This window comes from Panthera uncia, assembly GCF_023721935.1.
Source record: "Panthera uncia isolate 11264 chromosome A3 unlocalized genomic scaffold, Puncia_PCG_1.0 HiC_scaffold_11, whole genome shotgun sequence".
NCBI classification, from domain to species: Eukaryota; Metazoa; Chordata; class Mammalia; order Carnivora; family Felidae; genus Panthera; species Panthera uncia.
This window is the reverse complement of record NW_026057578.1, coordinates 64,716,882-64,729,972: the sequence shown is the minus strand read 5'-3', so window position 1 is coordinate 64,729,972 and position 13,091 is coordinate 64,716,882. Positions and strand designations below refer to the sequence as shown.

The window sequence follows — 13,091 nt, the reverse complement described above, 5'->3', positions numbered from 1 at the left end:
CCTTTGGGTTTGTTTTCTGTAGTTTAGTGGTTGGGGAGGCAAAGTTCCCAAGATTTGGAACAAATTCCCAGAATTTCAGAATTTAAAATGAGGGACAAAGTCACATCCATGTCCCATTGTAGGTAATCAGTTCTTAAACCAAGAAGGAATTACCCCCAAATAACAAGAGGAAAAATATATGATGTGGCTTAATGCATTTTCATAAGCTCCTATTTCCATGTAACCAGAAAACCATGGTTTTCTCCATTTTTAAGGTATTTTAACATAACCAGGGATAACTTAGCAACAAAAGCAAAGAGTTACAGCAGAAAGCAGATGTACTGGTATAGCAGGGCAAATCCGTGGACGTGTTTAGCCCTGGCACTTTCTGGAGTTCTCTCACATATGTTAACCTATCTCTAGACTTCACCACCTGGCAGGGGAATTCATACTGTTTGGTTAAATTTTCCATCTCCTCATAAAGTACTGAAAACTCCAGGCTTGTGACCGTCTTGCCACCACAGAGAGGTGACCCAGGGAATGGGTGGGATCCCAGTGCTCACTGTGCAGGCTTAGAGGTTGAGTGTGGTTTCATGATAGCCTCAGGGGCTGTGCTCAGTGTGGCTGGTTCACTGCCCCTCCCCTGCAATCAGGGTAAGGACCAGGCCCACCACTCAACACAGGCACCCAATAAATAGCTGCTGAGTGAACTGGATCCTCTCCACTACTGGATGAGGAAGCCGTGAGGCTCAGAGAGTTATGTGTCAACCCAAAATGCCTCCAGGAAGGTCTGCTTGGTCCTGAGACTTCACAGAGCTTTCTACTGCCAGGATGGCATTTTTAGACCCACTCAGGAATGCCACTCACTCCTTACTCTCAGGACCACTGCAGTTTGCTTACAACTCAAAGCCACAGACCCAAAATTGCTGGCCTCTGAAGAGCTTCCCCCCCCCCCCCCGCCACAAAAGGAGATTTCCCTCAGAGAACACCCTGAAAGCCCAGATCCCAGGGCACAGTCTTACAAGGGTTTTCCTCTAAGGATGCCAGAGCCTGTTAGTGATCCTTTGGTATCCACCTCATGATTTCAAAAATTAACATTTAGAGGAACTGGCCGAAAAAGTACCTAGTTCAAACTCTGATCCATCACTGATGGAGCAGAAGTTGGTGGGACCTCTGTAAAGGGCAATTTGATGACATAGATCAAAATTATTTTTGTGCAACCCACTGATTCCACAATCCCTAGATCAAAATTATTTTTGTGCAACCCACTGATTCCACAATCCCACACCTACAGAGGTCTTGGCACGTGTGTAAAATGACCTATAAGGTGATTCCTGCCGTGTTATTTATAATAGCAGAAAATTAGAGACAACTTTTATGTCTGCCAACATGAGGCTGGTTAAATAAAGCATGGTACTTCCATAAAAGGGGACACCACACTGCCATGAAAAGGAGCAAGGAAGCTCATCTGTGCTGTGAAAGAATGAACTCCATGATAAATCAGTAAGACAGTGGAGTGCGCACAGTGGACAGAAACATGTGTTCATGACATGTGACAGGATACATATCTGATGGCCTTTCTGACTTATAGGGAAGGTGGCAGAGATGGAGGGAGGCTTTTCATTCTTTACTTTTTGGTCCCTTTGGAAGGCTGAGCCATGTGAATATATTATCTAGTCAGAAATAAAATTTAAATCGTCAGAGAAAGATAAATATCATATGATTTCAGTCATATGTGGAATTTAAGAAACAACAGATGAACATAGGGGAAGGAAAGGAAAAGTAAGATGAAAACAGGCAAACCATAAGAGGCTCTTAAATACAGAGAACAAACTGAGTGTTGCTGGAGGGGAGGGGAAGGGGAGGGGAAGGGGAGGTGGGTTAAATGGTATGGGCAATAAGGAGGGCACTTGTTGGGATGAGCACTGGGTGTTCAATGTAAGTGATAAATCACTAAATTCTACTCCTGAAACCATTATTACACTATATGCTAATAACTTGGATTTAAATAAAATTTTTTAAAAATTTTAAAAAAAGACTAAATGTATCAATATTGATTCATTAATTGTGACAAATCTACCATACTAACTTATAATAATAAGGAAAATGGGTCTGGGTTATTAGGAATTTTCTATACTATTTTCACAATTTTTCTATAAATCCAAAACTCTTTTAAAATTCAAACAGTTTTCTTAAAAATACAATTCAATTCAATTCAATTCACTTCAATTCAATTAAAATAAAATTTAAATCAACTCAATGGGGTGCCTGGGTGGCTCAGTCAGTTGAGCGTCTAACTTTGGCTCAGGTCATGATCTCACGGTTCATGGGTTCGAGCCCAGCATCTGGCTCTGTGCTGACAGCTCAGAGCCTGGAGCCTGCTTTGCATTCTGTGTCTCCCTCTCTCTCTGCCTCTCCCGCCCTGCTTGTGCTCTGTCTCTCCCTGTCTCTCAAAAAAAAACACAAAAACAAAAAAAAACACGTTAAAATTTAAATCAGTTCAAGAATGAAAGGCAATCTTCTTCAGATTCCCAATGCCAGCTAGGAGGAGGGGCAGGCTATGGAGTGGTGGATGCCTGAACTATGGGCCACTGGGCAAGTTGCTCCCCCCCTCCAACCTGTTTTGCACCTGTTAAACCAGAGGTAGGTTTAGGAACCTTCTCCTTCTGAAGGAACTGAGTCCCTCCTGGGCTGGTCCCCGGCTCTCAGCAGTCCAGGGTGCACATGCAGCTTCCCATGGTACTCATTGGCTCTGTTGTTCCTCTCCTGCCCAGAGATACCAGCTTCCTTCCCAGCAACTCTTAATCCGGAAATACTCCCCAGGGCACAACACCTCCCCTCAAAGTAATGGCAGTGTCCTCTGGACACTTTGCTACTCAAAGTGAGGTCGGGGGCTGGGTGGATCTGTGTCACTCAGTCCTGCAGAGATGAGTTCAGTTTAGAGTATACGTTCAGAAACGTTGACAATAATGTGACAAAATAATTTTGAATCTGTTGAAGTGAAAAATGGGAGATAGCAGTTTGAGTATCTTATGAAAGAATCAGAGCACAACAAAATGGGAATGAAAAAACAAAACAAAACCCAAAACATGAGAGTAATCCTTCACCGCGGATTGCTTGAGAAGCACTGCTCTGAACCAGAATATTTACTGCACGAGGGGGACCAATATTTGTTGAGGGCCTACTGAGTGCCAAGTATTTTATTATACAGTAGCATTTAATCTGCACAGCTCTAAAAGGTAGATACTACTCCCATTTTATAGATGATAATAAAGATACGCAATATTGCCATGGTCCCAGCCCACAATAATAATACAACATAACATTACACAACACAGCCACAGAACAGCCTGTCTCTCCTGCACCCCCGGTACAGCACAGCTTCTGGTAGTTTAGAAATAAGAACAGTCTAAGAGCTATAAAAAGTAGGTTCAAAGGTAATAGGAATTCTAAGTAGGAATTCCAATAGCAATTCCAAGGGCAGGGATAAGGACTGTTCTGATCCTCATATACCTATGAGTTTTAGACTGTTCTTCTTTTTTATTTTTAATTAAAAAAAATATTCATTTATTTTTTAGAGAGAGAGGAGGGGCAGAGAGAGGGGGACAGAGGATCTGAAGCAGGCTCCAGGCTCTGAGCTGAGAGCAGTGAGCCCGACGCGGGGCTCAAACTCACAAACCAGGAGATCGTGGCTTGAGCCGAAGTTGGACACTCAACCAACTAAGCCACCCAGGTGTCCCCAGACTGTTCTGTAAACTAACACTTAAGGTCCTTCTCCAGCCTTTTTGCTCCACTTCATCCCCACCCAAGGTCTATGCTTTCTTTAGTAGACACAGTAGGGGCTGGGAACCGAACTTTCTTTTCTTGCTTGCCCACATCTCTTCCCTCTCTACTCTGCCTTCCTTCCCCTTCTCCTGTCCATCCCATCATTCCCAAGTGGCCAATCTATGGGACTGAAAGATATTTTAGAATTAAAAGTTCTAGATTTTCAGTTGTTAAATAAGAATACAAATGGATTAGAGGCTTTCCTGTCCTTCCTTCTCCGGAGGTAAAACATGCCTTTTTATCATCTTCTTGTCTGAAACCCACTCCCTATCATGATTTGGGTAAAGTATTTCAGTTTCTGCCCTCCCAGAGGCATTAGGAACACCTTCCTGACAGTGACACAGATTCTGGCAGCCCAGCCCAGCACAGCCCCCTGCCCTGGGCACAGGCCCAGAGGAGGCCCCCACTTAATGGCCCCTCAGATTCCCCAGCAACCTGGTTTTGAAGCCTCTGGCAGCTAGCTTCCCATCTACTCCCACCCTTCTCCAGGCCTCTTTCAGGGCACTAGGCGACAGGGACCCACTTCAAAGATACCTGCCCCTTCCCCTAGAAACCACATTTGCAGGGCGGTGCCTCTTCTCCACACCCTGCCAGTCTGTAGACAGGAAACCTGGGTCCAGCCAGGCGGGCCCTTCCCCACTAAGGCAAATGGGGACACAGTGGTCTCTGCAGCTGTTCACCACACAGGACCGCAGAGGGCTGGGACTTCTAACCACAGCGAGATGAGGAAGAGGCCAAAACTAGTGAGAGGCCACCTGCCTCAAACACACCTCCTCTAACTCCAACTGAAGAAATTCTCAGAACAATTTCCAGTTCAGGAGAAAAAAAAAAAAGATGGGGGTGACTACAGATTATGAGACTCTAGACGGATGGATAGATAGAGGGGCAGTCGTGATAAAGTAAGTACAGCTTAAGAATATTAGAATCTAGGTGGTGGGTATACAGGTGTTCACCGAAAAGTTCTTTTAATTGTGCTGTACATTTGAAATTTTCATAATAAAATACTGAGGGGAAAAAAGAGACACCCAGGCTGTTAACCAAATACAATGTGTAGCTTTATTTGGATCCTGATTCTAGCAAATGAACTGTAAAACTAAATCATGAGATTTGGGGGGGGGGGTTGTGATAATGGTATGGTGGTTTTGCCTTTTCAAAAGAGCTTTTATTTGGCAAAAAAGAAAGGAATATACAATTGATTACATTAAAATAGAAAGCTGCAAAAAAACAACAAAAAAATGAAATTTCAACTTATTATCTAAACCATCATCCTATCTCACACCAAATCATCCTGTCAATGACATTCTAAGAGACTTACTGAAATCCTAATTTGTCTTTAGAATTCCTTTTGTGTAGCAGACCTCTGATCTTAATCAGGAAAAATTATTTTTTTTTTTTAGGATCCCACACTGGCTCCTGACAGTCACCACTTCTTCTTCTTCCTTTTTTTAAATTAAATTTTTAAAATGTTTACCTATTTTTGAGAGAGAGACAGAGCATGAGCTGGGGGCAGAGAAAGAGGGAGACAGAATCCGAAGTAGGCTTCAGGCTCTGAACTGTCAGCACAGAGCCCCCACGCGGGCTCGAACTTGTGAACCCCAAGATCATGACCTGAGCTGAAATCAGATGCTCAACCAACTGAGCCACTCAGGCAGCCCTCCACTTCTTTATGTATGTGCTTATACACCATCATAAATAAATCTCTTTGCAATTAAAAGAAACAAGAGTTCTTAATAAGTACCTAGTACGATATTCAATGTGGGGAAGAAATAGGTTGGGGTGCAGCTCAAACAAGACAGTTCATGAGTTCATAATCACTGACGCTGGTTAATGGATACATGGGATCCATTCTTTAGCTTTTTTGATGTTTTGGAATTTTTTCATAATATTCTTTTCCTTTTCTTTAATCACTTGGATGGGTTCTTTGTTTTTACATGAACAAACTCCATCACAGCCAGCCACACTCTGGGGTTCCCCTGCTCCATCCTGACCAAATCTAAACCGGATGTGAGTTTGAAAGAAAATGTACAAACACTGGCAACCACCTTCCCCCTGGGTGGGTGGTGGGGAGCAGCCTCCCCTGATAGGAGAGGGTAGGACCCCCTCTGCCTGAGATTCTCCTCATCCTTCACTCCCACCAGACTCCAAAGAGGCCCCCACAGCCAGTCCCCCTCTCCTGCCCCCTGGACTGAAGTAGATGCTTTGGGAGCAGTTTTTAGTTTCTGTAGGAAACCTCGCAGAGACAGCAGGGCCCAGGGCCTCAGTCTTTAAAATGGGGTTCAACCGGGGTTTGGCTTCCCCCTCAATACATTCCCTCCCTCTCCCAAAATATGTAACTGTTGAAGCTTCTGGTCACTGACTATACAAGTGTAACAGGCCAAGTGGGACATTAAGAATCTCTCTCCTGGGTTGGAGGGGGTCAGTGCCTATACCACTCCAAAAAAACAGGCCCTCAGTCCCTTGAACGATGAAGGAACCCTGCAGAGACAGAACCAAAATAGCAGACAATCCAAAAAATGCTCTACACTTGGGTTTTAGGACTCATTTGTTTTCCCAGTGTGCATCTGTGTGTGTGCCAGCCTGTGTGTTGGGCCAGTGTATCCAGATCTAACAGGGGGATAGAAATCACTCACAGAACCAAACCCAAAAGTTGGCAGGAGAGACCCCAAAGCCCCGCTCAGACTCCCTCCTTTTGTGACGGGTAGTCCCCATGGTGAAGCCAAGCCACGCCCCTTGTGCCCTGCCCCCACCTTCACTAGTAGTAGACTTGATGGCAGGAACGTAGACTTTCATACGGGCTCTGCCACATAAACATTACGTGACCTCTCTGGGCCTTGGTGTCCCTATTTGTACAATGGAGACAATAACTCGTGCTCTGCCCATGGGGTTGTTTATAAGGATTTAAAAAAAAAATAGGGAAAGCACTTTATAACCATACTATACCATTTATAAATTATGCCATACCAGTGTTTCCCAATAATGCCTCATAGAATATGGTCAAGGCAAGTTTGAGAAATATGCTATTTATACTCCAGCCTTGTCTTATACATCATGGGCAGGTGTGCATATTAAAGGCTCTGAAAAGTCCTGCAGTGAAAAAAAAAAAAATCTGTTTAACAATATTGAATCTATTAGGTCCAATTTCTTTACTTTTTGCACTCCCTAAACTTGTTCCTCTTGGGATACCAATTAATTAATTACATAACCTCCTTGAGACCTCTGAAGAGCAGTTTAAGAAACTGAACTCAAGGGGCACCTGGGTGTTTCAGTCTGTTAAACGTCAGACTTCGGCTCAGGTCATGATCTCACGGTTCGTGGGTTCAAGCCTCACGTTAGGCTCTGTGCTAACAGCTCAGAGCCTGGAGCCTGCTTCGGGTTCTCCATCTCCCTTACTGTTGTCTGTCCCTCCCCCACTTGGGCTCTGTCTCTCTGCCTCTCAAAAATGAATAAATGTTCAAAAAACTTTTTTAAATAACTGGACTCGAGGACGTCGGGTTCCTGTCTTGGCCCAGCATGTTTCTCTGTGGGGCCAATCTTAGTCAGATTCCCATAACTCACCCAGGCCCCAATGCCCTCCATGTGGGTCCACTTCCACTCCCACCCTTGGAAGCCCTACCCCACCACATCACTCCATGCAGGGGACAGAAGAAAACCTTTGATTTCTCTATTTTGGCCTGGAAGACCAGGGCCCACCAGCTTCTCCCATACATGCACCTATTGCTCTGGTCACTCCCCTCAACCCCTGTGCCCAGATCCATCTCAAAGCCTCAACCCGACTGTCTGGCCATGTCCCCTGGCCCCCTCAGTGGCCTTCTATCCTTCCTCCTCCATGGGCAAACACACTCTGCCCTTCCCAATACCAGTCGGAGGCCAGCACACATTCTGCGGCTCCCCCAAAACTCCTTTTCCTCTGAGCTCCGCCATCTACTGCACGATCGCCCTCTGGTCACTTCTCTGCCTCCTCATCCATTTTGGCAACTCCTCAGGCTGGAGGATTTGTGCTGCATCTCATTTAGAGGTAACAGTGCAAGAGGTTAAAAGGATATACTCAGAAGCCTGAGTTCAAACCCTGGCTCTACCACTTATTGATTGGATGATCAAATTATTTAACCTTTTGGGGCCTGCTTCCATATCTGCAAGCAGAGCAAACAAAAGTGCAGGCTTCATGGGGTTGTTGGGAGGAATTAATGAGTTGACTGAAGTGCTTGGGGCAGTGTCTGGCACACAGTGAGTGCTGGGTAGTGTTAGCTGCTATTATTATTATTATTATTATCATCATCATCATCATCATCACCATCACCATCATCATCACCACCACCACCACCACCATCACCACCACCACCACCACCACCACCACCACCACCACCACCACTCTGTCTCCCCCACAGAACCTTCCACAGGCTGGGCAGTCTTTAAAACCTCTTCATAACTGCATTCATTGACTCCCTACCTCCTTCCACAAGGCTCTAAAGTGGTTGCGCACAGAGAGGGCTCTGGGAGGGCTCTCCAGGATCAGCTGAGGGCACCAGGAACATGATTTGAGGCCAGAGACTGGGGCGGGGTGTTCCGTTCCCCTCCCCTCCCCGCGAATGCCACATCAGGGTGCTTTCCCGCCCCAGCATAAGAGCCCAGCCCAGCCCAGCCAAACCAGCCCTACTGCCAAAGCCAGGGCTAGATGGGTCCCGAGTCCGACCACAGATGAGGAAACTGAGGTTTACCGGGCCGCTTTCCTGCTTCACCACCGCACGCCGGAGCTCGCCAACCCCCCAACCTTGTCTGCTGTGGGCAGAGCTCAGTTGTCAACTAGACTCGGGAGAAAGAAGGGGAGGGCGGGGAGAGACACACAGCCTTCACCTGACGGAGTTTAGGGACCGGGTGCAGGGTGAAGGGGCGGTGCAAGAGTCCAGATCTTGCCCGGAGCTGATCTGTGCCGATACTACCATTTCACAGTAGACGGAGTTACCCACATGATCCCAAAGGACAGAGAGCAAGAGCAGTCTCTCTTTCTCCCCCAAACCTGCTTGTGGTTTTTCTCCTGGGGCATAAGAACCTTGCTAATCACCCTGGTTGCTCCTAACACCAACACTACAGGAAGGGTAATACCCAAGGCGGCCGTCGGCGGCCGGGAGGCAGTCGGGGCCCGCTTCCTGGAGGAGGCGGTGCATTTCGCGCGCTGGGTACTCTAGAGCCAGCCCCTTCCCTCACTCACCGGCGTCCAGAGAGGTGAACGCGGCGCTCGGGCTGGTTCGTCGGTTGCCTCCGCCGCCGGGCACGACCAGCGTCTGCAGCTGCCGGACCAGCTCGGGCATGCGGTCCCAGTGGCCCTCCGCGCGGCAGCGCTCCAGCTCGCTCTCCATCTTCAGGTGGGAGCCGTACGCGCCCTTCGCAGCCATCTTCGCGCGGGCGCTGTCATGGGAGGTGCGGCCGAGAAGTGGAGACCCGGCCGGGGGCGGCGTCCCGGCTGGGGCGCACACGCTGGCGGGGGCGCAGGCGGCGGGGGCGCAGGCGGCGGCCAGGTCCCGGGCGGCAGCGGGGGCCCGGGCGGCGGCGGCCGGGCGGCAGCAGCAGCACCCAGAGCACCGCCCGGCGCCTCCGGACTGGGGCTCCGGCTGCGCGGCCCCGACTCGTCCAGGAGCAACCTCCGCCTCCGCTGCAGCAGCTCCTGGCGGTGCTGCCGCCGCCGCTGCTGCAGCTGCTGCCACAGCCCCCGCCCCGGGCCCGGGCGCCGCCAGCTGTGGACCCGCCCCTGGCCGCGGCTCCACCTCCGCGGGGGCGTGGCACGGCCTCGGCGAGCCGGGCTCGCGGGCGGCCAGCGAGGCCGCAGCAGCCAGGCACGCGAGGAGCGCTCACGGCCGCCCTGCTGCCAACGCCAGGTCCCCGCCGCCGCTGCCGCCGACTCGGCGCTCACTTTAATGCTGCGCGGGGCCCCCGCGCCCGGGGGCGCCTCGCTCCCCGCCCCCTCCCCATCCCATCGGGACTCTTGGCCTGGGGACTCCCCAGTCCGACACCCCGGCTTTGTGTGTTGGCCTCGTCACCACCGCTGCACGTCACAAATCCGGGGAGAGGCCGGCCGGTTGCCCCCGCCTTCGAGAGCGAGCCTCCCCGGGTGCCGGCCCTGCTGGGACGCGCGAGCCCTGAGCGCGTGTTCGGGCAGGCGGGTTGCGGTGCGGAACAGGCGTCTGCACTCCGAGAGACTTTTCATTTTCTTTTGTAACAACGCAGTTCCTCTTTCCAACTTGACAACCCCGCGCGAGCTGGCTGGCGTGTCCTCTGTGGAATCCCGTTACCCTGGAGTTCTTCAAGGTTTTAAGCTGTTTTCCAACTTGGTATTTCTTTCGTAATTCTGGTGTCTCAACACTGTGATCAAAACTCATGGCATGGCTTAGCTTGGCTTTGTGGGGTGCTAAGAATAAGAAGTTCAAGGGATCACAAGGTGGCCTGTAGGAGGAGGGACTGATTAGGGTGTTCCCGCCTTTGGGGCGGTTTACAGTCGAGTGTGGGGATTGAGGCCATCATGCAAGAAATCACAGCGAGACCAAAAAAACTCCCTTGAACATAAGTGACATGTTGCATGGTGCAGACCGAAGACTCCAGAACACAGGAGAGTCAGGGCAAGCTTTTAAGTGTAGTATAGACTCCTAAGAATTAGGTGTCCACCTTCCTCCACAACATAGAGGGCTTCACCACTGCCTGACATGTGGCGGTGAGAGTGGACTTGACCGCTTTCAGTGTCACCAGACTCACTGCTTCTGTAACTGTGGTAAGGTTTTTTGCCAAGCGAGCCCAGGCCACTGGTGCTTAGTCCCTCCAGGCCCTTTGCTACGGGAGTGGGGGGGGGGGGTTGTCTGTGGAAGGCAATCTTCTCCACCACTCCACCCCTATAACTCCCAGATGGGTACCCTCCTTTCCAGGTTCCAAATGCAGCTCCATTCCATGCTTGGGGACAGCATTTTCTGACCTTGGGAGCACTTGGGGTCTGTCCTAAACTTCCAGAGGCCAGAAAGTAGATGAAGGAAAACGGACGGGTCTGGCCTTTCAGATTTAGAAACCATTTACTCCATTTACATGAAAGCTGCGCCTACTCTTGTTACCCCCTGTAGCTGGCATTTGGTTAGCCTTTGGCTACCCTTGTTGGTCACTGGAACCGCCTTTCACTTGGAGAGAGCTGTCCCTGTTCTTTAGATGAGGATGGCCTGAGAACACCCTGTGATATGCCCCAGGGTCAGCGTTGGAGCAGGCAGAGGACAGCAGAGTTGAGGACAGGAAGGCAGCCCTGATGGAAATAAATAAACCTCCCCTCCTCCCTTTTTTCTCCCTAATCGTTGCCAACCCTGCCCCCAGGTTGCAGGACTCCAGGGAACTAACTGAAGAATTGTTGCTTGTTCCTTTGACTCAAGCACCAAGATTTGTGTGGGCATGGCACGGGGGAGAGAGGAACACAGTATTGTGGTTAGAACTTCTAACGAGCTGTTCCTTAACACTGCAGCCACATTCCTGATACCTTTGTGGTTCTTTTCTGGCAGAGACAAGCCCCTAACCTGCTAGTGACCAGCATTTTTTTCAGGGGAGTAAGAGACTATAGGAACAAGAGCAAAGAGCAGCCATGATTGTATTAGTAATGTTTGCCAAAATAAAAGGCGTGTAGAAAGTGTGGCAGTTGCTTTTATTTTTTTAATAATCAGAAATCTCTCAGATGGTGATTGTTTTTCTTTTTTAATAATCTGAAATCTCTCAGATGAGAGTTTAGGACAAGTTCTAATAAAGATTGCCATTATTTGCCGGCTGGAAAATGCTATAAAAATAACTTGCTGATCGTGAGAAGCTGGGTTGATTGCCTACCAGACTGAGGGAGAGCACTGCCTGACAGTCCCAGCATCTCAGAGAAAGTACTGAAGTTCACAGGAGGTAAACCGACCTACTAAGAAATATGTAATTTTACAGAGCAACAAAGATGGAACCGGACAAAGGACCTCTACCACCAAGCTGACAGAATATTCCACTAGTTCAGCTGCTGCCTCTGACTAGGTGGGGAGGCTCTTGCCACTAGATCACAAGCTATTGGTCTCGATTCTCACGAAGTTAAGGGCTTGAAGAGATCTCTCATGTACTTATAGGTTGAAGGTTTATGGTATTTGGTTAGGCCCAGAATGGGAGGGTGTTGAAGAGCTAATCTGAACTCACAAAAAGTCTGTTCATGTTTGGATTCCGAGAGAAAAGGTGTGGTTAGCAAGGACTTGAGTGGGTTGAATAATGGAGTGGAGATTTCAGAAAAGTTCAGGATGTATGGCCTGCAGTAGCCAGTGAGACCCGGGGATCCTCATAACTGTCTTAGATATGGGCCACAAACACCTTGCACAGCTGGTTTTCTGGAGTAAGGGATTTCCCTCCATGAGATATCTTTTGTCTTGGGTAGTGCACTTCCTTTGACAAATTGTCAGCTTTTCTATGGAGCCCTTCTGCTGTCTCTGAGCAGTAAGCAGTAGATGAATCAGCCTTGGAGCTCACCTCATCTTTGGAACACAACAAAAGATTGTCTGTCCACATATTGAATAAGAATAGAATTACAGGGCAGTGTAAGGCCCTTGAGGTTCTGATTGAGGATTTGTGAAATGTAGGAGGGGACCTCAGTAAACTGAGGCACAGTGGTCCAGGTACTATTTTGGATTTTCCCTGGAGAAGACAAACAAGTATTGACTTTTCATTTACAGACACACAGCAAAGGAAGCACAAGTATGGATCTACAACTGTGAAACACGTAGTCAGTCTCTTTAGGACTTGCAAATAGAATGGTAGTGTATTTGACTTGCACTGTTGGTGGGAATGCAAATTGGTGAAGCCACTCTGGAAAACAGTGTGGAGGTTCCTCAAAAAATTAAAAATAGACCTACCCTATGACCCAGCAATAGCACTGCTAGAAATTTACCCAAGGGATACAGGAGTACTGATGCATAGGGGCACTTGTACCCCAATGTTTATAGCAGCACTCTCAACAATAGCCAAATTATGGAAAGAGCCTAAATGTCCATCAACTGATGAATGGAATAAAGAAATCGTGGTTTATATACACAATGGAGTACTACGTGGCAATGAGAAAGAATGAAATATGGCCCTTTGTAGCAACATGGATGGAACTGGAGAGTGTTATGCTAAGTGAAATAAACCATACAGAGAAAGACAGATACCATATGGTTTCACTCTTATGTGGATCCTGAGAAACTTAACAGAAACCCATGGGGGAGGGGAAGGAAAAAAAAAAGAGGTTAGGGTGGAAGAGAGCCAAAGTATAAGAG

General features: G+C 48.4%; 2 protein-coding genes across 2 annotated transcripts in view; one reads left to right on the top strand and one right to left on the bottom strand.

Moving 5' to 3' along the window:
• TTC7A (tetratricopeptide repeat domain 7A) overlaps window positions 1–9,539 on the bottom strand; it is a 120,035-nt gene extending 110,496 nt beyond the window's left edge. Inside the window, exon 1 of the mRNA XM_049650220.1 lies at window positions 9,011–9,539. Within this exon, the coding sequence (XP_049506177.1) occupies window positions 9,011–9,194 (184 nt within the window). The 5' untranslated portion in view covers window positions 9,195–9,539. The remainder of the gene's footprint in view (window positions 1–9,010) is intronic.
• The window catches only part of MCFD2 (multiple coagulation factor deficiency 2, ER cargo receptor complex subunit), a 40,446-nt gene continuing 36,430 nt past the window's right edge, over window positions 9,076–13,091 (top strand). Inside the window, exon 1 of the mRNA XM_049650239.1 lies at window positions 9,076–9,164. The gene's annotated coding sequence lies outside the window, so the exon portion shown is untranslated. The remainder of the gene's footprint in view (window positions 9,165–13,091) is intronic.